We start from the raw sequence: 21,523 nt of genomic DNA, 5'->3' as shown, positions 1-21,523 counted from the left end.
TATTACTGATTCTATTTCGTGTTATACATTTATGGCTGCAAGGTCTTATGCATGAAGGGGATGATCTACGAGATGGTTAGTTGCTATACCATGGGTTTATGGCCTTGATATTACATTGCAATTCAAAAATGATTTTTCAAAAAAGACAATCTTCCCAAACACCGAAGCTCTTAAGTTCAAATACCAGAGTTATCGGCTAATTGTAGGTTCAAGACGCCGGTAGATTTGATGAACAATCATAAAACACGATAAATACTCTACAGGTAGAAGCGGGTACTCTTGGGACAGAAAACTATTGTACTATTTCGAGAAAAGTTCCCATAACCATCAAACTCCAGAGAATGAAGACACAACGCCAACACAATAGGCCCCCAATGAAAAATTATGTCCTCATCATTGCTTATACCGCTCATGAAGATGCCTGATCTGATCCTCGATATTCATGTTTTGAGGGTTCGCTGGCCCGCCCATAGGGCCCGCCGGCTGCTGCTGCTTCTGCTGCGGCCCGGCTCCCGGGGCTCCTTCAAACGCCATACGCTTCTTCCTGGCTTCTTCCTCAGGGTCAGGAACGCCTTGGAGAGCAGTAGAATCAAAGACGTCGCTTCGCTGGCTAGCAAGTCGTTTGAGGTTACCAACCACGTCTGCTGTAGAAAGGTTGGTTGTTGCGGTTCGGGCCTGGGTCTTGGCCTGTTGTTCTCGCCAGCGGGGATCCAGCATTTCAATGCGCATGTGTTGTTGCAATTCTGCTTCGGGAATTTGCTGTTTACAGTTTGGACAGAGAGCCATAGCACCTGCGGCGTTCTGGCGGCGAGCTTGCGCACGTGGGACGTAGTCGGAGCGGATGCGCATTGGTTGCTGGCCCGGAGCGGCTTTGGCCGCGGCAGCTTGTTCGCGGGCCTCCATGCGTTCTCGGATGCGTTGCTCTTCCTCTTGGGCTGCAGCTGTTGCAGCAACTGGCGGAATTGGAACGGCTTGAGGGGGTTGTGGCTGAGGGGAATACACAGGACCGACCGGTTGAACGACGGGCTGGGGCTCTGGCTGTGTGGGGTAGGCGTTGTAGTATGTGGGTATTTCCATGTCGGTTGGCATGGCTTCTTCAATGCGGAGAGGATTGAGCGACATCATTGCTTTCTGCTCTAGGGAAGCCGACTGCAGGTCGTTTAGGGAGGTTGGCGGGGGCAGGTCGGCTTGATCGTCTGCTTCCGTAAAGAGAACCGTTTCCACAACCACAAAGTCATGCCAATCAATTTGCGCATACTCTATCCGCTCGGCTTCTTCCTCTTCTTCCTTCTTTTGTTTCTGCTGTTCCTGGTATTTCACCCACTCCGCGCGCTCCCTTGCGCGCTCTAGAATATGAAACTTATTCTTCACATTGTGCTCCAGTTCTGCCACTCTCTTCTTCTGAGAAGTAGCTTCATCCGCACCCTCTGGTCGCAAAAGAATGGTATACTGGTCGACCAATCGCGTAAAAAACTGATAGAGACTGTGCTGTGGTCGAAGGAAATCAAACTGGAAGTTCCTCGCTTCTCGCTGAGAAAGAGCGGTCATAAAAGACTTCCCCCGTTTGGCTACAAAGAGAGCCGTGAGCCTGACAACTTCCAAATCTTGCGCATTGATTATCGGCATTCGTGCTGAGAAGTGAAACTCTGGAGGCTCTGCAGGTCCTTTGGGTGCTTCGGGTGCTGGAGTCGGAGTCGGCTCGCCTGGGCGGCCAGCAGACACATCAGTCCCTCTCCCCTCCTTGATCTCATTGAGACGCCATTGGTAGAATGGTGCATACGGGTCATTCGAGTTTAGGAATGAAAATTTAGGGTTGTTCCGTTCCTTTTCGCGTACGCGATCTAAGAAACCGAGAAGTTAATTTGCAATCCTGAGATAGCGTATTCCAAAAAAAGAAATTGCGAAATACCTTCAAATACGGCGCCATTTCGGGCGACATAACCAGCTGTCTTCTCAACAATCGCTATACAAGCCGTTAGTATGCGCATTACTTCGCAGGCGGATTGAGAGAACTGACCTCGAATGTCCTTTGGTGGCAAGACCACCCCCTCGGGAGGTTTGCTCACATCGTCTGGGACAGTTGGTGTGTTGCCGTTACTCATGGATGCCATCTTAACGACACCGGCCAGAGCGTTCGGTGGGTGAGGAGGGTGCTTGGGGGAGCGATCTAGAAGCTTGGGGTTGATCCCAACTGTCAAAGACTCGGCTTCATCTTTCTCGCGACCGAAGCGGTTAGTTTAGCCGCGCGCCTCTCTGCGGCTGCTGTGACTGGACCAATCTACCGCCAACGCTAGTCCCAAACAGGATGGCGATCATCTTATGTAAGCTCAGGTCTTCTCCGGCTGTCGCAGCCTCAAACGTGAGACAAGTGAACTGTTGGTTTCAGGCCCCATCAAGACCATCAGGGAATTGCTCCAGGTCCAACCAGCAACAATAATTGCTTTAAGCAAATTCTGTAGTGAATTAATTGTTGAAGTAATTTGTAGTATAGACTGACTGTTTTCGTCCAATACCCTGCATCTAGACCCCTGCCACCAGCTTGTATGCTCAACTGCTTAAAGCGGGTTGGCCTCACCTCCGTAAAAAGGGAGTTCCACTGTTCACTGTTAAGCGCATCCACACGTGTTAAGTTCATCGTTCGGCTTCCTTTCACCACTCCATCCTACCACTTTATAAGGCTCTGTCACTCGCTTCTCCTTTTCTTCCCCTGGTCATGGCACTGTGTGACTAGTGGCCACTGCTTCTTCAATTCTGCCATTACTGCTGTTCCTCGACAATATCAATTACTTAACCTTCCCAGCGTGACCCTTGGCGGCGTCTGTCCGTCGGCGTGTTGTCGAGCTGCCAGCTTCAATTCCGTGCCAGTCGACTGCTCCTCGGCCCCTCTAAATGATACTCTAATTATTTGTCGTCTATTCATACCATTGGAATACCTCACACTCTCTTTTGCCTATTTATAAGCTTCTCTGTCGCTCCAGGAGTCCCCGCTCCAAAATGGCGCCGCAATCCAAGAACACCTTGGACGTTCGCCCTCCACGGACCTCGTCTCGCTCCCCCAGTCGCTCGCCCCGGCCGAAGAACCGCAAGAAGGCTGCGGCTGCTGCTGCCTCGAGCTATCAGTCAGATGGCGTCACAAACAATAATATATTCAATCTCCCAACGTCCGATTACAAGGTCATGGTTCTGGTGACAATAGTTGCCGCCGTGGTGCGGCTGTTCAGAATCTACCAGCCGACAAGCGTTGTCTTTGACGAAGTGCAGTATGTCTTAACCCGTCTGGGATATCTATTCTACGTGTAGACGGTTCTAATATGGAATGAACAGCTTCGGCGGGTTCGCGACGAAATACATCAAGGGCCGCTTCTTCATGGATGTTCACCCCCCTCTCGCCAAACTCCTCATTACACTGGCCGGATGGCTTGCTGGCTTTAAGGGCGACTTTGATTTCAAGGAGATTGGAAAGGATTATCTTGAACCCGGGGTGCCTTATGTCGCGATGCGAATGCTCCCCGCAATCCTGGGAGTCCTCACAGTGCCAATTATGTTCTTGACTTTGAAGGCTACGGGTTGTCGTACCGCCACCGCTGTTCTGGGTGCTGGTGCCATCCTCTTTGGTGAGTGTCTCTGATCGAGTCAGCAAGGAGTATGTATACTAACTCTGCGCAGAGAATGGATTGGTCACGCAATCTCGCTTTATCCTCCTGGATTCTCCCCTAGTGTTTTTCACGGCCCTCACTGCTCTAGCCTTCACTTGCTTCACGAATCAGCATGAACTAGGGCCATCGCATGCCTTCCGCGGACCCTGGTGGTTTTGGCTGGCGGCTACTGGTCTGTGTCTAGGTGCTACTCTGAGCGTCAAGTGGGTCGGTCTGTTTACAGTTGCTTGGGTTGGTTCTCTGACTATCCTGCAACTGTGGGTGGTACTCGGCGATACAAATACTGTCACTCCCGTATGTGGTTCTTGCTTTCCTCCAACTAATCAATACTTTTTACTTATCAATTATTTAGCGTCTCTGGTTCAAACATTTCTTTGCCCGGGTATTCTGCTTGATTGTGATTCCCTTGGGATTCTACTGCGCTATGTTCGCAATCCATTTCCTATGCTTGGTCAATCCGGGAGAGGGCGATGGATTTATGTCCTCTGAATTCCAGGCAACTCTGAACTCTAAGGGCATGGCAGCTGTGCCTGCGGACGTTGTCTTCGGCTCTCGTCTTAGCATCCGCCACCACAATACGCAGGGGGGATACCTACATTCCCACAGTCATATGTACCCCACCGGCAGCAAGCAGCAGCAGATCACCTTGTACCCTCACAAGGATGACAACAATCTTTTCGTTGCGGAGAATCAGACCCAACCTCTTGGTCTCGATGGGGCAGAAATTATGGGACCCCTTGCGTGGGACAATATCACTACAAATTATATCGAAGATGGCGCTGTTATTCGACTCAATCACATATTGACCGGCCGACGAATTCACTCCCACAATGAGCGGCCCCCAGTGACTGATGTCGATTGGCAATTCGAAGTTTCTGCATACGGATACGAAGGATTTCCTGGTGATGCGAACGATTACTGGCGCGTTGAAATCGTCAAGTCTATGTCAGACGGGGAGGAATCAAAGAAACGGCTACGCACCATTCAGTCAAAATTCAGACTAGTCCACGTTATGACCGGCTGCGTTCTATTCTCCCACAAGGTCAAACTTCCCGAATGGGGGTTCGATCAACAGGAAGTTACCTGCGCAAAGGGCGCCTCTATGCCCAACAGCATTTGGTACGTTGAAAACAACAAGCATCCAATGATACCTCCAGATGCGGAGAAGGTCACCTATCGAAACCCCGGCTTTTTTGGCAAGTTCTTCGAACTCCAGAAAGTGATGTGGACTACCAACGCGGGCTTGACGGATTCCCACGCCTGGGACTCCCGCCCACCGTCATGGCCAACTCTACTGCGTGGTATCAATTTCTGGGGAAGAGACCACCGCCAGGTCTACCTCTTCGGGAACCCATTTGTCTGGTATTTGTCTACCGCGGCTGTTTTGATTTATGTGATCTTCAAGGGGATTTCTGCTATTCGCTGGCAACGGAACTGTGGTGATTATCGCAATTCCACCTTCAAAAGATTCGACTATGAAATTGGTACTGCAGTGCTCGGCTGGGGTTTCCACTATTTCCCGTTCTATCTCATGGCACGCCAGCTCTTCTTACACCACTATTTCCCTGCACTGTACTTCGCTATTTTAGCACTGGCCCAGGAGTTTGACTTCATCACGAACCGTATCCGCAGCTTGGGCCTCCCCTCGCGACCTGTCATTGGCAAAGCTCTGGCTGGTGTCTTCCTCGGGCTCACGATCTTCACATTCACTCTTTACTCTCCTCTCGTCTATGGCAACCCATGGACAAAGGATGCCTGTCGGCAAGTCAAGCTCCTGAAGACGTGGGACTTTGACTGCAATACTTTCTATGCCGACGTAAGTAATTAAGCATATCCATGTCAATAAATGAGTCACCTAGTATTTTGGAATGATAAAGTCTGACAATACTCATCAGTTGAACCAATATGTGACCCAGTTTGCAGGCGTAAACCAGGCTATTCCAACGACGCCAGCAGCTATCCCCCAATCTTCTAAGCCTGCCCAGGCTGAGCCAAAGCAAGAAAAGAAGCAGGAGAAGGTAGAAAAGAAAGAGGAAAAGAAAGAGGAAAAGAACAAGCAAAAGCCCGTTAAAGATGAAAATCCCAAGGCGAGCATCACAACAAGCACTCCAAAGATTCGCGGAACCCAGGCGCGAGTAGAGTACCGTGACCAACAAGGCAACATCCTTGATGAGGCTGTGGTTGAATCACTGCGGAAGGAGGGCAAGGTCTCGTTCGAGACGAAGCATGAGACCCGAACCCGCCTAGAGCATGGCCACATAGTCGACGTTGTTGATGGCAAAGTTGCCCCTCCTCATCCAGATGTTGAAGGCCAAAACCCTGAAACCCAGGAAAAGCCTGAGGAAATCGCGGAAGACAGCCCAGCCCCCGCAGCTAGTGCAGGAAGCTCTGTAGAAGAGCCCAAGGCCCCCGAAGCCAAGCCAGCCAGTGAGGGAAATGAGGCGACACCCTGAATGGATATATAAGTCTGCCTCCATTCCGGCGCACCTTACCATATTCTATTCTCTCTCTTCAAATTTTCTTGTTTTACACTACCCGTTTGACAAAACTGACTTCTCTGTACCTTTTTTTTTTTTTAATAATTCTCTATTCTGAACTGACGGATTGTGACATTGTACATGTTTACTTTGATAGCGCTATATAAGCTTACAGGCGTAGAGGAACAAAAGAAATCTCCAATTGAGTGACGTAAAATCAAATTATGCACAAGCTCTCGAATAAAGAGTTTCTTCCCCATCATCTAGTCTTCACACAAGGATTTTAGTTGTACAGCGATCACCATTTGAGGTACTTCCAGCCCAAACATACTGGCAGTCCGTATCTAAAAATCGTATTCCTCCTTTCCGTACTTGTTGAAACGCTCGTGGAGGTCCTGGGGGAGGGGGGCGAAAAGTCAGCTAAAACGCAATTCTCGGAGCAGGATCTACGGGAACAAAGCCCATAATTCATACCTCTGGCAGAGTAACGTTGGGAACAATGACAGTGTTCAGGGCACTGGGCGCGTTCCTCAGGGGCTGGCTCTTGTCACCACCAGGGTGGTACTGGTACTTGTAGGACTTGCCGCCCTCGTCCTCACGCTCCCAGGGCATAGAGCTGTCGGGGATGCGGACATTGCTCTCGGAGGTGACGGAGGTGGGCTTCTTGCCGAAGTACCTATTGACATGAAACAATTAGCAACTGATACTTAAGCCCAATACGCCATTGAGCTTCAATTGAGATGACTAGGAGTTGTCGCTTTCGACATCTCCTGACGATACCAAATATGGCATGATCAACTTACCAGCCAGCAATCAAGAAAGCACCAGACATAACACCGAGCAAAACCTATTTCCAATTAGACACGCATGCCTTCAAAATATGATTTCAAGTCGACAGAATTCGTGGGGAAGTCCGTACATAGAGCTCGGGGTCACGCTTAGGAGCCTTGTCGAGGCTTGATTCCTCCATCTTGGAGCTGTAGAGGCGGCGCTGGGGAGCGCGGAAAACAGCCTGGCGGGCAAAGGCCCGGCGAGAAGCCATGGCAGCGATTGAAGACATGGTGTTGAGTTGGGTAAACGGAGTGCGGTGGCTGCGAGGACTGTACAGGAGCACTTAGCGGCAGAAGTGGGAGGGCGAACTTCGAGGTGAGGTCTCGGACGATGACGGCGCAATCATAAGATCGCATCCGGTTGGTCAGTCGCATAGTGTGGCGCTTAGTCATCTGGTCTACCGAAGAGACCAAACACTCGCGATTGTATCATGGGCCCGGCCTCCTACAGTGTCCGTGCTTCTACTCGCCTTTCCAATATCGCTCACTTTCCTCTTTTTCGCGTGCCCTGGAGAATTGGTGGCAATGTTGGTGGCGTAACGTCGACGTGCTGCTCAGTTTTTGCGAGTAGTTTTCCGACCTCGAATTCGCAAGGTATGTGGCTGAACCCCCTTTGGCGAAACAGGGGCAGAAGTCGAGACCCGAGCCTCCCTATCGTGAAATGTGCGGGCTGGTAGAATTTACGGCGCAAAATGCTAACTATATATCTTCAGCTCTAGGCCACTTACGCTCTTTACCCTGCTGGTTGCTCTCGGGTTGATATTTGTGTTTTGCTCTTGTCGCTCCTTACCACCTCCTGGGCTTCGCCGAATACTATACGCGAGTCTCCACCGCGACATAATATTTTGCGACGATAATCAACATATCACATCGCTTCCAATATCTTCCGACTACAATGGCTTTCCAGTCAAGCAATTCGGAAAACATTGAATCCACAATTCCCCCCACTCAGCATGCTTTAGGTCTCCCGCGCCCTCCATCCGTCGGGGGTATTTCGTCGCGAGTGACGGATGCGTCTGAGGATGGCGACAATTCACGGACAAATACTATGTCGTCCCAGGTACCACAGTCGCGGCCATCTGTGTCCCGAAGAGGGCCTCCGCCAGCAAGGAGCTCCATTGCTTCTGCCAACCAAATAAGACCAGAAAGCTCGGGCAGCAGGTTAAGCCGCACTCACATCCCGTCGCTCGCTGCGTCCGGCTTCTTCCGGCCCATGTCATCGCAACGCCTGCAAGCTCATCGAGGCCGCCCGGTAACCAAGGACACGACCGCTTCGACAGAGGAATGGGGGGATCAAAGCAACCACAACCGACGGAGCTTAATATCGAACAGCACCTTCCCAAACTCTCTTCCAGCAGTGGAGCAAGAGGTTCCCCCTTCGCGCGGTACCGAGTTCACCGACCCCATTATCCCCGATAGAAACAACTCAAACGCCAGTCCTACAGCAGATACGACGGTGAGAAGTGAAAGTGCAAACCTTATACATGATAGGGAACGCCCTCCACAACTCAACCTAGGCGTGAACTACAGAGGCACAAACGAGGTTGAGACGCCTCAAAGGTCTCCGCTCTCTTTTCTCTCTCTCCAGAACAGGAATGGCCCCGCAGAAAATCGCGATAGCAGAACGCATGAGCGATTATCGTCTGCGGATTCCTCACCAAAGTCTATCGAAAAGAGGACGGAGCCAGTCAAGAAGGGAAACAAAGGCAAAAACTACGAGTATTTCGTCGGGAACACCATCTTTTGGGGAGGGGGCAGGTTCCAAAATTCCAGAGACAAACCAGTCAACATTGCAACAGGTTTCCTCGTGCTTGTACCAACCGGCCTGTTCTTCGGATTTTCGTATGGGTTCCTTACTCCAAGTCACCTACGTTCGATTTCTAACAACGTACTTAGGGCTCCCTGGCTATGGCACAACATTTCTCCAGCCATCCCAGTTGTGTTTGGCTATCTCTTTTACTTATGCTTCTCCTCATTCATACACGCGTCTGTGGTTGATCCGGGGGTAAGCTAAGACTTTCTCTTATCCTGTGTTGACTCTCGCTAATTCGCCCCCAGATCATTCCTCGTAATCTTCATCAGATGCCTCCCCCTGACCCATCCGAAGATCCTCTCGCTGTAGGCCCACCGACGAACGACTGGGTAATGGTGAAGCTCGCAACCTCCAATGTCGCCGCCATGGATGTACCCGTCAAGTACTGCAAAACCTGCTCAATCTGGCGGCCCCCACGGTGCTATCATTGTCGCGTCTGTGATAACTGCATTGAGACCCTCGACCATCATTGTGTTTGGTTGAACAACTGTGTTGGCCGGCGGAACTACCGGTATTTCTTTGCTTTCGTCAGCACCTCTACGCTACTCGCTCTCTTCTTACTGGGTGCGAGCTTAGCGCACATCCTGGTGTATCGATCACGAGAGAGTATTAGTTTTGGCGACACCATCGATAAATGGAGGGTACCTTTTGCCATGGTGATATACGGAGCTCTAGCCGCGCCCTATCCCGCCTCATTGTGGGCGTATCATCTCTTCCTGGTTGGTCGCGGCGAAACAACCCGCGAATACTTGAACTCGCACAAATTTGCAAAGGCTGACCGCCACCGTCCTTTCACACAAGGAAACATGATTCGAAATTGGATGGCAGTATTTGGGCGAGCACGGCCACCAACATACATGCAATTCAAAGAACACTACCAAGAAGGAGACCAACGACTAAGTACTATGAAGCGAAAATTCCTTCCTCGCAATACTGAACCTCAGAACGACATTGAGATGCAGCGTGTGCCTCCTCCCAACTGAGGTTGGGGTTTGCTCTATTTATTTTATCTTCTTTTGATACCTTCATTCATTGACGATTTCCTATTACATCTTTTATTTCTTTTCATCCTACAATATAGTCTCTGATTTAATTCTCTCTTTTCACAACCCTTCTTTCTTTCTTTTTGTTAATATAGTGGCGGGCTTGTATGTATTCTAGGTAACTAGGTACCCGCTAGGTTTCGCTTTGTGATTTTCATAAATGGATGGACGGCTGTACTAGGTAACGGATTCTTATTTAATGTATGAAACTAAATCAATCTTGCGGTGAGTCACCAAGAGCGTGGTGACCATAATAATCGTTGTCATTATATATAATAATGGTGTTTTACGACATGAAGTGGTAGTGGCTCCCTTTTGCAGCAACCCATAAATTTATGCAAACATAACATAATGTTGGCCAATTCAATTTCACCTACTCTATTCATACTAGCATCAGGGTACTTATAATTAAATTATTCCTGTATGCCGGGGAACTATCATTGCAATGCTAATGAATGTTATCCATGGCATAGTAGCAGAGGCTGAGATCGATGACCATACCATACCGGGTATACTGGCCAGGAACCGCGCGACAACCAATGAACCTCAATGGCAATAACCGTGTGGGGACAATACAGCGCTAGTGTTTATTAGGGCAAGTGCAAAACTCCTCTGATCCACAGCATCCAGGGTGGGTTGGAAGTAGTGAGGATAAAGGCAACTTAACCTGGGATAATACTGGGCAGTTTAATTATAAAGCCCATAAGGAAGGATCGGGTTTATTTGGCTATCTGGGCGGGCTGCAAGGACCGGTTTATTGGAGTGTGGGTGGCTGAGTCGGATAAGAGCATCTGCATTGCCGCATCGTTGTCCTGAAGTAATCACGAACAGTAAGTATATAAGCTAGTAAGAGTTGACGGGAGATACCTTGTTTAGAAAACAGTAATCATTCGTTGAGAAACCTTCTCAGATAGGCGGTTGTTTTCCGGTGGGACATAATATTGTGAGCTGCTCGATCACCGCGGGGCCGAGTGGCTTTGATGGTGGGATGGAGATGCATTTTCCTTAGAGTTAAAAGGGAGAAAGGAAAAGGAAAGGACGAGAAAACCAAGGCTCTACAGTTACAAAGATCGCTCAGTTTCGTCATTCTGGTGTGTTGTAGTTAGCGCTACCACAATTTGAATGGGCCGTGAGACAAAACCCTGAGCCTTGGACATAGCGAAAGGCTGGAGAAGTTAATGGCGGATATTTCGCGTTTAAATTTACCCAAGACGTGACTATAAACCGTAGCCTGACACACAAACAGAGTTAGTTGCCTTGGAGGAAATCCGTTTGGACTTCTGGACTCTTCTCTCCGAGGTCGCCGTTTTGGAGTCGTTGCATGTCAAGAGAAAGCCTGACGATGACACCACCACCACCACCAGTGAGTTTGGTCCATTAAGTTGGACAATAGTGATATCAGCTACAGTATGATACATTGATGTCTTGGGCGTCAGTCGGGACCGAGTGTGACCGAAAATCTTATATCTTCAGGATTACTCTCGCAACCCTGAGTTGGCAAAAGGGATGCAGGCGATATCAGAATTTCTCAGATCTATGCCGGGTGTATTTTCAAGAGCCCTGGAGGTTTGAATGATCATGATGCGTGTAACTGCCGAGTGTTTGAAATTACTGCACACGACAATGGGGCTCTGGGGGCGGTTCACCAAGTGGGTGGAAGGGGTATAGATCGCAGCGGCTTCCAGCAGTACCAGCAGGGCGAGGGGTACGTTGGAAGCAAGCGCCGACATAAAAAACGAGGGAATTGGAGCCGTAGAGCAAGAACGAGGTAGAGTGAAGGATTTGTTGATGGGCAGAGTGCAGCAGCTGGGGGCATTCCGCGGCTGACTACTGGGGGAGTCGTTCTACCGTCCCCGTCCCTTCTCTCCTGCCATCCGCATCCTCCTCGCTCTTTCCTCCTTCCTTTCTCCCATTACCCCCAACTTCCACTTGCTCCCCTTCTCTTTCGCTTTCGAACCCCTCTCCATACCCCGACAAGCTGCTATCCTCGTGCGAAAATGGTCTCTTGCCTGTAGACCGTTTCTCGCTCTCCTGATAAGCGGATTTCTTCTCTCCAGCTTCTGGCCCAGCCCAGTTACAGACGGAACACTCCTTTCGTACTTAGGACACGGCCCTCGGAACTCCAGGCCTGCATATTATCCAGTGACTCTTGGTGTTATTCAACCGACCTCAACCACGACTTCCGCCGCCTGCTCCCGACCTGTGCCGTGTGATGGATGCTCGACTAGGATTGTCCGGCGCGTCTCCCGCAACTCCCGCAACAATCTCGGACCTCGTGAAGCACTCCCACGAACCCCACGGTCACGCAATGGCCTTTGAATACACCGAGCAACTTCTCACCCCTGAGAATAGCCGGTCCGAAACTTCAAGCAATAATGAAAACGCGTCTAACGAGGAAAAACCGACCCTACGCCGACGATCTACACGTGTAACGCGCGCCTCGTTGCGGGGAGAGGCAGAACTCGATGTTAACACAGAGATAGATAGCCATGAGGTATCATTGTCTGCAGCGACTACGGAACACACCAGTTTGAATGTTACTCTCGACAATGGCGCCGCGGCGCGGGGGAAGAACTCCCACTCCTCCCATCTCCGCCACAGTATTGCGATCATGGAGTCAGCTTTGCATAACGAAACCAGTCCCGCGCAAGATCCGATGGATATTGATGACAACCAAGTGGCCCCTGATACTCCTGTTTCCAAATCGTCCAATGGGTCGCAAACCGAAGATGTGCCCGTCGCCTTGCCGCCTCGAACTCTGCGCAAGCGCGTGGAGCAAGCATTGGCTCGTGACAAAGGAAGTATATCAGAGAAGTCCTCTAAATCTATAAATGAGGATAACAAAACCCCGATGAGGCGCTCGTCTCGCCTGAGTCTGCTAGAAAAGGTGTCCGATCTTGCTGGTCGCGCCAGTAGTGTTCTGGGCAAACGTTCGAGCAGCATGAGGGAGACAGGAAAGGAACCAGACAGACGATCGAGTCTTCGACCCAGACAACTTACTACGCCCAAGGAAGAACCAATCCGCAAAGAAGAGCCACCGACAAAGAAACGACGTGTTTCTGATAGTGAACTTCTAGCCAAGGATAAACCAGAACCGGAAACAACCAAGGAGGAACCTACATCCCCAGAAGCTATCAACAGATTTAAGGAGAAGCGTTGGCTGAGCCATGGGCTTTATTCTGGACAAGAATATACGAACTCGCGACCAAGCCAAAAGAGAACCGAAAAGGCAAGGAGGAAGAGCCACAACCAAACCCCAGCAAACCACCAGAGGAAGTTTCTACCACTGCCGATGTTTGCCGGAGAGAGATTGCTTCAAACTGGACGAGATTTTGAACTTCCTTTCGATATCTACTCCCCTCTTCCTCCAGGTCAGCCGAAGCCTAACGAGTGGAGGAAAACCAATAAAAGTATGTGGTGGCAATGAATTTGAATAGTACTGGGATACTAATCTTTGGAACAGATGTCTTTGTTGGTGAAGCTGGCAGTATATGGCGAGCAAATAAAGAGGAGGAGTTATCGAAATGTACCTGCACACCAGAGAGCGGCTGCGACCAATTTTGTCAGAACCGTTACATGTTCTATGAATGTGATAACAACATATGTGGTCTAGGGTCTGATTGTGGTAACAGAAACTTTGAAGAGCTCAAACAGCGCGCGAAGGCTGGGGGGAAGTATAACGTAGGTGTAGAGGTGATTAAGACCGCAAATCGTGGGTATGGCGTCCGCAGTAACCGCACCTTCGAGCCGAATCAGATTATCGTGGAATACACCGGCGAAATCATCACCCAAGAGGAATGTGAGAAACGCATGCGGACTATATACAAGAAAAACGAAGTATGCTCCCCCCTGGTCTTAAACGTGTTCTAGGCTTGATTCTGACATATTGTCCAGTGTTATTACCTTATGTATTTTGACCAGAACATGATAATTGATGCTACCCGTGGTTCTATCGCTCGCTTCGTGAACCATGGCTGTGAGCCCAATTGTCGTATGGAAAAGTGGACTGTGGCCGGAAAGCCGCGCATGGCACTCTTCGCTGGCGATCGGGGAGTTATGACTGGGGAGGAATTGACATATGATTATAATTTTGAGTGAGTATCTATCTCTGCATCCAAAAGCGCCGACCTCCAATCAGTTGTACTGAGTTCTTTCTAGCCCGTATTCGCAGAAGAATGTTCAACAATGCCGATGCGGTTCCTTACAATGCCGTGGTATCCTAGGCCCTCGAAAAAGAGAGAAGGAGCAGCGAGAAGAATTGAAAGCCGCCAAGATGAAGGAAATTGCGGATGCGAAGAAGGCGAATGCAGCAAAACGGAGAAAAGAGAATGCCCTTAACAAATCTCGCTCGCGCACTACCAAGAAGCGAAGGCCGTTAGCTTCATCATCTATCAAGACTGGTGTCAAGAAAGCTGTTTCAAGGGCGCGCGCCACTGCCACTAAGGCTACGGTGTCTCGGAAAAAGCCAGCGAATGTGGCCAAGAAGTCGACAAATGCCTCTCCACAGAAGGCATCAACAAACTCGAAGGGCGGCGCAACCGTCAAGTTACCCACGATTAAAGCTAGTCGGGCGAAAACTAAGACAACGGTGCGGGTTCAAAAGACCGCCCAAACCGCAAAGCCCAAGACCGAGAAGGCCTCTGCGCCGCCAACTAAATCACGCAAGCGTACCACGGACACCAAGACCAAAACCGCTACTGGAGCGAAGAGCCCACCTGCTCGCAAACAACCGAAGCCAAAGAAGGATGTTTTGAATGATATTCGCGCAATAGTCAACAGGGGAACTGTTACACACTCCCCGAGGGCAAAGCCCCCAGCCCGCACGTACGGCCGCTCAGCTAGGACAAAGACAAGTTGATCGGACTATTGGGCACGACAATTATTGTGGAGATTTGACTCCTGTTGGAAGCCCTTCGCCTTTTGTGTAGTTGATGCCCGTTGGGGACATTGAGCAGCTTTTTTGGCATCCTCCCATTTGGGCCCCTGTTCTGTCCTTCCATTACCTTTTCTTCTTTCTTTTTTTCTTTTTTTTCCCCAGGGAATCCCGTGGTATTTTGGGTGCACTCGTCCTTTCCGGTTACAGTACTCCTTGGGGTCCTTCAAGTTTGAGGAATTGGTGTTCTTGTATGTCATTTTTGGGATACATATGGCCTATCTTGATCTGTTTTGATTTTATCTGAGCCTATGCGTATTATGAGGATGTCCTTTTAGGTGTTATGTTGGTTCTATCTTTTCCATCGCAGGAAATCTTCACCGTTGAAAGTCGTTTGTTGATGACAGCTGCTATACTAACTTCATTAATCAAATCCAATGTAAATGATCCTATAATTTCTTTTTTTTCTCTTTATCAAATCTCATTTAGTATACAGTGAGCAAGCACGCGCGGGAAACCGGGGCTTCAGTTAGATTCGGCAAAATACAAATAAATAAACCTGAACACCCAAATCACCGCTAGACAGAACCATACGGAATAAAACTGGGAAAGAAAAACAACTCGAGTATGTCCGATAGTTGAAAAGCATTTACTGGGTTGGTGATGGTGCATTGCCAGGGGCCTCTTCTTGTTCTCCTACCACCCCTGTAGGGGCTTCATCCTGTTGTTCCGCCGAAGGCTCAGCAGATGAGACGGCGGGAATTTCAGCTTGAGAGTGAACTGGTTCTTGGGGAGGTTCTTGGGCAGAAGTTTGTGGTTGTTCAGACGTATGTTCTGGTGCAGTTTCTGGGGCAGTTTCTGGTGTGGGCTCTGCTACAGTTTCTGCAACGGGTGCCACTGGAGGCTGAGCCGTTGATTGGGAATTAGCTGCCTTCTGTTGTTCCTGGTCTGAGGTAGCTTGCACATCTACCTGTACCTCTGCCGCAGGTTCAGTAGACGATTCTTGAGGTCGGTCTTGGGCGACGGGTGGTTCTGTTGTGGCTTCAAGCAGAGAAGGATTTTCTGATGGTGTCTGCTCTGGGGCCGGTTCTTGGGGGTTCTGCTCCGACTGTTCTGTTATAGGTTGAGCAGTTTCGGTTTCTACTGCGGGCTCGTTTGAGGGGGGACGGTCCGGGAGAGTGGGTGCTTCGGGTACATCCTCTGATTGTCGATGTTCAGTAGAAGGTTGTGCTTGTTGCGCCGCGGAGGTTTCTGTGGCTCCCGCAGTAGCTGTCTGTTCTGCTTCTGGCGGTGTAAGTTGTTCAATAGGAGGCGCCGTGGGTTCCTTGGGAGTAGGATTGTTTGTTTCTGTAGTAGTTTCTGCAGGCTTGGGCTCCGCTGGCGCCTCCACGGGTGGTTGTGCCGGGACTGTTAGCTCAGGCTCTGATGCTGCCTGTTGACTGGCAACATCGCCCGGCTCTTGTTCCAGGGTTGTTTCTTTTTGCTCGCCAACTGGCGTGTCCTTGGGTGCGTTTTCCAGACTCGCTTCCAAGTTATCCAAGAGATCAAACTCGTTACTGCCCGACTGCTGAGGAGTGGAATCCGGTTCTTGAGCTTGACCTGCCAATGGGGGTTGTGGCGCTTCCGCTGAAATATCCATGCTCACTGGCTGATCTCGAGGGGGCTCAGGACCCGATTCATCTGGTTCAGCCATAGTCACATCCATTCGCTCCCCTGTCTGCTCACCAGTCGTTTCAGCTGTGGCAGGTTCCGGGGCCGGGGATTGTTTAGCTCCTTGAGAAGGCGACGGAGCCCTTCCCGTAGACGCAGGTTGAGCAGCGTCTGGCATTGTTTGTTGTTGTGTTTCTGAGCGCGTTTCCGTGGCTGGTATCGAAGAGGAGCGAAGGGCGTTATCTGTAGGCATGGAATCTGCCATTTCAATATCTTCTGTCTTAGCTTCAGTGGCCGGTGGTCCAGTATGTTGATCCGAGGGTGTAGAATTCGTCGAGCCAGGTGATCCAGCTGGAGCGTTCTCTGAGGGAGCTGCAGATGGTGGGGCTTCTACACCTGGCTGTGGCTCTGACTCCGACTCGGGCTTCGGCGGATGGGATGCCTGCGATTCTGTGGGTGTCTCTACCTTAATAGGCATAGGAGTAGATGCCTGCTCCGGTTCAGGCTCTGTGCTAGGTTGTGGACCAGGTGTCTCTGGAGTTTTGGCTTCCACGCCAGACTCGTCTCCTTCTCCATCATCGCTCTCTTCACCTTCCTCGCCCTCATCATCGTCCTCATCCTGAGTTGTTTGGTCTACTGACAATCGCGACGGATCTGTCTCCTTCCCGTAGTTTGCAGCGTTATCGGTAGCGCCCGCACCAGCGCCATGAACAAGCGATGCGTCCGCTCCTTCCCCCGGAGCAAACATGACCTTCTTTCTCCTACCCTTTAAGCCTTTGGCCTTGCGCTTCGGAGGCGGAGGCCGTCGTCTTGGCGGAGTAAGAACGGCCGCCGAGCCTGCCTCTGCAACCACTACACCCTGCGCATTGACAACGCCGACCCCTTCAATGACCGTCCCTGGAGCCGGCGCCTCGGGAGTCACGGTCGCTTGATTGTCGTCGGCAGTTACTTGACTATCGTCGGTGATTTCGCCTTCGATCTTATGCCCTTCAGGAACCCAGGCCGCGTAAATTGAAACATTGCCTGTCGCAGGGTCAACCTTCTTGAAGCGGGTTTTCCTCATTGGCACTGATCCATTGGCGCCGTCAACAGCCCCAGCCGTAGCACCATATAGAGACGGCAAACCCGGTCGCCTCTTTGCTAGGAATTCCAATTCTGGCGCTTCCAGGTGCTTAGGGACTGTGGCCCACTTGCGCATCGCAAAATTGCGCTCCAAATTCTGCTGCGATTGCTGTTCTTCCGGATCTGTCGCCTCCTTTTCCTCGTCATCAAGGTCCTTCGAAGCTGGGCGAATGTATATGCATCCAGAACGAGCGGCGCGTAAGAGCGCCCGGCTCATTGGACTTAGGAGATGACTATCTCTAGGCATTGGGTGCTCAGGAATAGTTTGTTTTCCGCTGTGCCCAGGTATTTCCGATTCTGTGCCTTCGGTTTTCGGCTCCTGCGATACTGTTTGGACCTGGCGCGTCCATCGCCGAATGGGTAGTCCTTCGAAGACATCGTGGTCAATCTGGCCGGTTCTGGTGCGATTGACACCATCGCCGAATTGGCGCCCAGAACGCGACGACCTAAACTACGCAACATTAGCAGACTGCTGGAACACACTGTGATCGCGGGTCTTTGTTCGCTCCAGCGGAGCGTGAATTGGACTTACTGTCGGGGGCATGGCGCGCGACCGGTGAGGCCCACCGTCTCCCAATTCACGTCCGATGAAAGTAGAATTGAATAGAAAAGGTGAGACCAAGAACAACAATTAGCGGATACACCCTACAATTCGTGCATTAAAGGGGTGGATTGAGATGGAGATATGAAAGTGAATTGAGTCTCCCGGCGGAGTTGAACGCCTGTCAACCTGAGGTGCCATGCGCGGGTCTCTCGGCACGTGATCTTTATCGGCACGAGGGCGAGAATTCATACGAACGACTCTGTATAATTTAGACTTGGTTTTGTATGTAATTCTTCGACTGAAAGTATGAGAGAAGATTGAAGTAAAAATGCGTAACAGGGCTAACCACAAGGTGGTTTCCAATAAAAGTACAGGTAATCTCCAGATCTATCCCCAACATCCGGCCAGCAACGAACTTGACACGGGGTGGCGCATATTTGTCTTAACGCCCACAATTTCAGCAGTAGATATCCGTGCGATTTGATCATGCATAGGTATTGTTATATTAGTCCCAACTGTAGAGACAATTAGCCATCGTTAAGAACGGGTGCAAATTAGAGATGATAGGTGAAGTCTTACCCGGTGTCCTTCTGACGGACGATGCCACCTTCTTGTCCACTTTCCTTTCCCTTTTCCAAGATATCAGGATTAGATTCATGAGAGACTTCATTGAATGCGATTCTTACCGTCTTTTGGCCCTCCACAACCAATTTATCCAATTGATAGAACTGGCTGATAACAGTTTGTCTCTGTAGTCGGGATTAGCATCCATTGCCGCGGGGAATGAATACCCGACGACCATCTGTCGCAACCCTGAATGCGAAGCAGATATCCGGGTAGTGGAAAGAAACGACTGACCTTCATCATTCGCAAATTCTGTAGACCATCCTGGATCAACTCTTGTACCCTCCGCGGCTCAGTCTCATTTTGGTGCTCCCGGAAACCATCCTTTGTCCGCCGAAGTGCGTACTCGCGGAAGTTGTAGTTCGAGAACTGAGAAGACTGACGAAGCAAAGATCGAAACTATGTAGTACATGAGAAGATTAATATACCGCCGCCCGCCTTTCGAAAATTGGATTGGGCATTGCATAGCACTCACCAGAGACCGCGCCTGGAAGGCAGTGTCCCGCGAAATAGAAGAGACAGACATTATGGCACACCTGGGTACTTGGGGAGTGGAGAGAAAAGAGTATTATTGAAAAGAGGAGGTGAAAGATACAATAGCCCCTCGATGTAAGGCCGGACTCTTGATCGCGAAGCGCAAAGTACCGGAATGGCGTTGGATAACTCCGATGCCAACGGTCAACCTTGACTGGAGGCCAATCGAAAAGCGAGTCTGTTCGATGGACAAGTTGAAGATTGCACGGAGATTATGCGGCTACTTTCCCCCTCGATAAAGATACTGTTCATGAAATATTAGTCGGAGGTTCTCACGGCGCGATCTAGGGTGGCGTTGAGGGACAAGCTCGATATAGGGGCGAGGCAGAAGCTCAGGAAGGGCTCAGTTGCAGAAAGATGGTCGCAGAAGGTACAGGCGGACTGGAAAAAGCGAGAAAGGTGAAGGTGGACTTACAGTATGGGGAGACTAGGCAGTTGAGTTGGGTATGCTGAGGAACAGGCTCGGGAAATTCTGATGCTTTTTTGGGTCAAGATGACGGAGTTATCGGACAGTCCAGCCGCCCTCCGCTCTGCACCTCCGCGCTTCTCCAACTCCAAGCCGCCCTCAGCACTTCGCCATTAACTTCACCTTCTTCAGTTTTGCTATAATCAATATAGGCTTCTAGCGAATTCACTCCATGACACAGCTCCCCACACCTCCAGTGTCCCGTCAGACCTCGGAGATTCCAGATGGCGAGCTCAAACAGCTTCAGATAGACGACATCCCGCCGGATCCCTCAACATCCCTCGATGCACTTCTTGAAAGATATCTTCACCTCCTCGATAAACATCAGAGATTGCAAAGTGAGCTATCATCAGAGCTCTCATCAGTATTTCTACCCAACTTCTCCTTGGGGACAATGGCTAAATGCAACATTAGGGGTTTCTTTCTCTTGCGCATGCGAACTATACCTGCCCCCCAGGTCGACGATATGGCGCTGATTACTATGATGAACGGATGAAGGCTTCAAGGAAAGTGTGAGTTAATGCCATATTGAGAACATGCAGCATTTTCACTTTCTGACTATTTGGTGAGGCTGGCTAACTGGGAATTTTGAACTAGGATATTACAGCCATCTTCGTCTACGGACCAAACAACCGATAACATTGAACTGGACGGTCCGCTTCCAGCCTCCACGCCTCCTCCGCAGATATTTACGGTTCGGACCGACACGAGCAGTGACGACGAGCAAGCCGAAACAGGTGACCAACCTGCGCTGCCAGAGCCAAATGAGATAGGCGTGGCACAAGAACCTTTGAGCGATGTGCGAGGCGACAACCACGGGGAACCTACTGCATCTTCTCAAGCATCCTCCAAGTCTCCCGAGACGGAGCCAGCATCAGATACGAAGCGCGAGCCCGCGAAACGGAAACCACATATTTTAGACCCAATAAAGTGGTATGGAATACTTGTTCCGCCTTCTCTTCGCAGTGCCCAGCAATCCTTCACTAAGGCGGTTGAAAGTAACTTGCCTGAGTTAGCGAGTGTCATGGTCGAGATGCAGACTGCAGAGAAGGAGATCTCTAGGCTGCGGAGGGAATTAGGACGACAATAATGAGGGTCCACCATATGCTCCAAATCATTGTATGAGCGTATTAATCCATCTCAAAGCTTTATCTTTCTCTTGGGCAGCGAGCCGCTTGGGTCTTGCGCTTTCGGTATGGTGGCATGCAGTGTGTACCACTTGTATAGGAGGAGCATTCTAGAAACATTTCGCCATAAGCTGAGGCCAATGCTGATCTCGGCCTGGGGTTCTCCAATAATAATTAGCTCCCTCCCTCCCGTAGTGGCTCTGGAACCGAGCACAAGATAAAGTCAGTCACATGATGGCGGCAAGACGACCAGGTCGGCTCTCGCCTTTTGATGATTGCGGGCCAGACGAGAGAGAGGACAACACTTCGTCGACGACATCGTCAGCTTCGTTATAATGCAAGACATTAGCCTCATGCAAACTGGTCGGCAATGGGAGCCCTTTTCGAAATGTGCCGCAATCCTGTTGGATGTCTCAAAATAATATATATTTAGTGTATTAAGAGACGGCATCGGGAACGAAACCATGCTAGTTCGCGAACCCAGCCTCCTCTCGTCCTCCTAATCTGCTGCGAAATTAGTTGGTCTTTGATCGGACCCTTCAACAATTTTGGTCAAAAACAGCAGAGGCCCGTTTCAATCATGACGGGCTTCTCCACAGTCCGATCGGGCATTTTACTTGAAGACAACCAACGATATGCAAGGCAGTGTTCATCACCCGCCTCTTAAGCGGCGGCTGGACAAAAATGCCCACCGAGAGAGACGGACGAATAATAAACAGACTCCATGCTGCTTTTCGTCAGCGTGATCTTTCCGAGTCTCGAAC

The 21,523-nt window shown here is 50.3% G+C and overlaps 7 protein-coding genes across 7 annotated transcripts; 4 read left to right on the top strand and 3 right to left on the bottom strand.

Moving 5' to 3' along the window:
• Positions 1–393: 393 nt before the first annotated feature.
• On the bottom strand, positions 394–2,111 carry ASPVEDRAFT_127208 (putative pre-mRNA splicing factor; the record flags this gene model as incomplete). The annotated part of the gene is made up of 3 exons (XM_040806435.1): positions 394–1,841; positions 1,910–1,963; positions 2,018–2,111. The coding sequence occupies 3 exons, from the start codon at positions 2,109–2,111 to the stop codon at positions 394–396; spliced, it is 1,596 nt and encodes a 531-aa protein (XP_040666395.1).
• Positions 2,112–2,605: 494 nt separating this feature from the next.
• Positions 2,606–6,394, top strand: pmt1 (protein mannosyltransferase 1). The gene is made up of 5 exons (XM_040812073.1): positions 2,606–3,260; positions 3,325–3,614; positions 3,667–3,950; positions 4,009–5,472; positions 5,552–6,394. The coding sequence occupies exons 1-5, from the start codon at positions 2,995–2,997 to the stop codon at positions 6,107–6,109; spliced, it is 2,862 nt and encodes a 953-aa protein (XP_040666394.1). The 5' UTR covers positions 2,606–2,994; the 3' UTR covers positions 6,110–6,394.
• Positions 6,222–7,397, bottom strand: ASPVEDRAFT_40171 (uncharacterized protein). Its single transcript, XM_040812072.1, has 4 exons — positions 7,053–7,397; positions 6,937–6,980; positions 6,608–6,809; positions 6,222–6,528 (listed from the first exon to the last, which is right to left on the bottom strand). Exons 1-4 carry the CDS (start codon positions 7,191–7,193, stop codon positions 6,478–6,480), a joined length of 438 nt encoding a protein of 145 aa, XP_040666393.1. The 5' UTR covers positions 7,194–7,397; the 3' UTR covers positions 6,222–6,477.
• A 461-nt stretch (positions 7,398–7,858) lies between these two features.
• erf2 (palmitoyltransferase ERF2) lies at positions 7,859–9,759 on the top strand (the record flags this gene model as incomplete). The annotated part of the gene is made up of 3 exons (XM_040814528.1): positions 7,859–8,805; positions 8,860–8,968; positions 9,022–9,759. The coding sequence occupies 3 exons, from the start codon at positions 7,859–7,861 to the stop codon at positions 9,757–9,759; spliced, it is 1,794 nt and encodes a 597-aa protein (XP_040666392.1).
• Positions 9,760–12,031: 2,272 nt separating this feature from the next.
• On the top strand, positions 12,032–14,677 carry ASPVEDRAFT_127135 (putative histone-lysine N-methyltransferase (Ash1); the record flags this gene model as incomplete). Its single annotated transcript, XM_040806429.1, has 4 exons — positions 12,032–13,229; positions 13,283–13,656; positions 13,714–13,913; positions 13,978–14,677. The coding sequence occupies 4 exons, from the start codon at positions 12,032–12,034 to the stop codon at positions 14,675–14,677; spliced, it is 2,472 nt and encodes an 823-aa protein (XP_040666391.1).
• A 664-nt stretch (positions 14,678–15,341) lies between these two features.
• Positions 15,342–19,158, bottom strand: ASPVEDRAFT_27342 (uncharacterized protein; the record flags this gene model as incomplete). The annotated part of the gene is made up of 6 exons (XM_040810008.1): positions 15,342–17,910; positions 17,997–18,109; positions 18,195–18,306; positions 18,588–18,757; positions 18,867–19,031; positions 19,108–19,158. 6 exons carry the CDS (start codon positions 19,156–19,158, stop codon positions 15,342–15,344), a joined length of 3,180 nt encoding a protein of 1,059 aa, XP_040666390.1.
• A 646-nt stretch (positions 19,159–19,804) lies between these two features.
• On the top strand, positions 19,805–20,722 carry ASPVEDRAFT_82186 (uncharacterized protein; the record flags this gene model as incomplete). Its single annotated transcript, XM_040817156.1, has 3 exons — positions 19,805–19,996; positions 20,047–20,144; positions 20,230–20,722. The coding sequence occupies 3 exons, from the start codon at positions 19,805–19,807 to the stop codon at positions 20,720–20,722; spliced, it is 783 nt and encodes a 260-aa protein (XP_040666389.1).
• Between the last annotated feature and the right edge of the window lie 801 nt (positions 20,723–21,523).

The sequence above is a fragment of the Aspergillus versicolor genome (assembly GCF_001890125.1).
Source record: "Aspergillus versicolor CBS 583.65 unplaced genomic scaffold ASPVEscaffold_3, whole genome shotgun sequence".
NCBI classification, from domain to species: Eukaryota; Fungi; Ascomycota; class Eurotiomycetes; order Eurotiales; family Aspergillaceae; genus Aspergillus; species Aspergillus versicolor.
Note: the sequence above shows the minus strand (reverse complement) of the source record. Positions and strands in the feature narration are given on the sequence as shown.

Coding starts and splice junctions, on each gene's coding strand:
- pmt1 (XM_040812073.1), top strand. CDS start 2,995: ATGGCGCCGCAATCCAAGAACACCTTGGACGTTCGCCCTCCACGGACC. Junction 3,261..3,324: donor GTTGTCTTTGACGAAGTGCA/GTATGTCTTAAC, acceptor TGGAATGAACAG/CTTCGGCGGGTTCGCGACGA. Junction 5,473..5,551: donor GCAATACTTTCTATGCCGAC/GTAAGTAATTAA, acceptor AATACTCATCAG/TTGAACCAATATGTGACCCA.
- ASPVEDRAFT_40171 (XM_040812072.1), bottom strand. CDS start 7,193: ATGTCTTCAATCGCTGCCATGGCTTCTCGCCGGGCCTTTGCCCGCCAG. Junction 6,981..7,052: donor AGCGTGACCCCGAGCTCTAT/GTACGGACTTCC, acceptor AATTGGAAATAG/GTTTTGCTCGGTGTTATGTC. Junction 6,810..6,936: donor GCTTTCTTGATTGCTGGCTG/GTAAGTTGATCA, acceptor TCATGTCAATAG/GTACTTCGGCAAGAAGCCCA.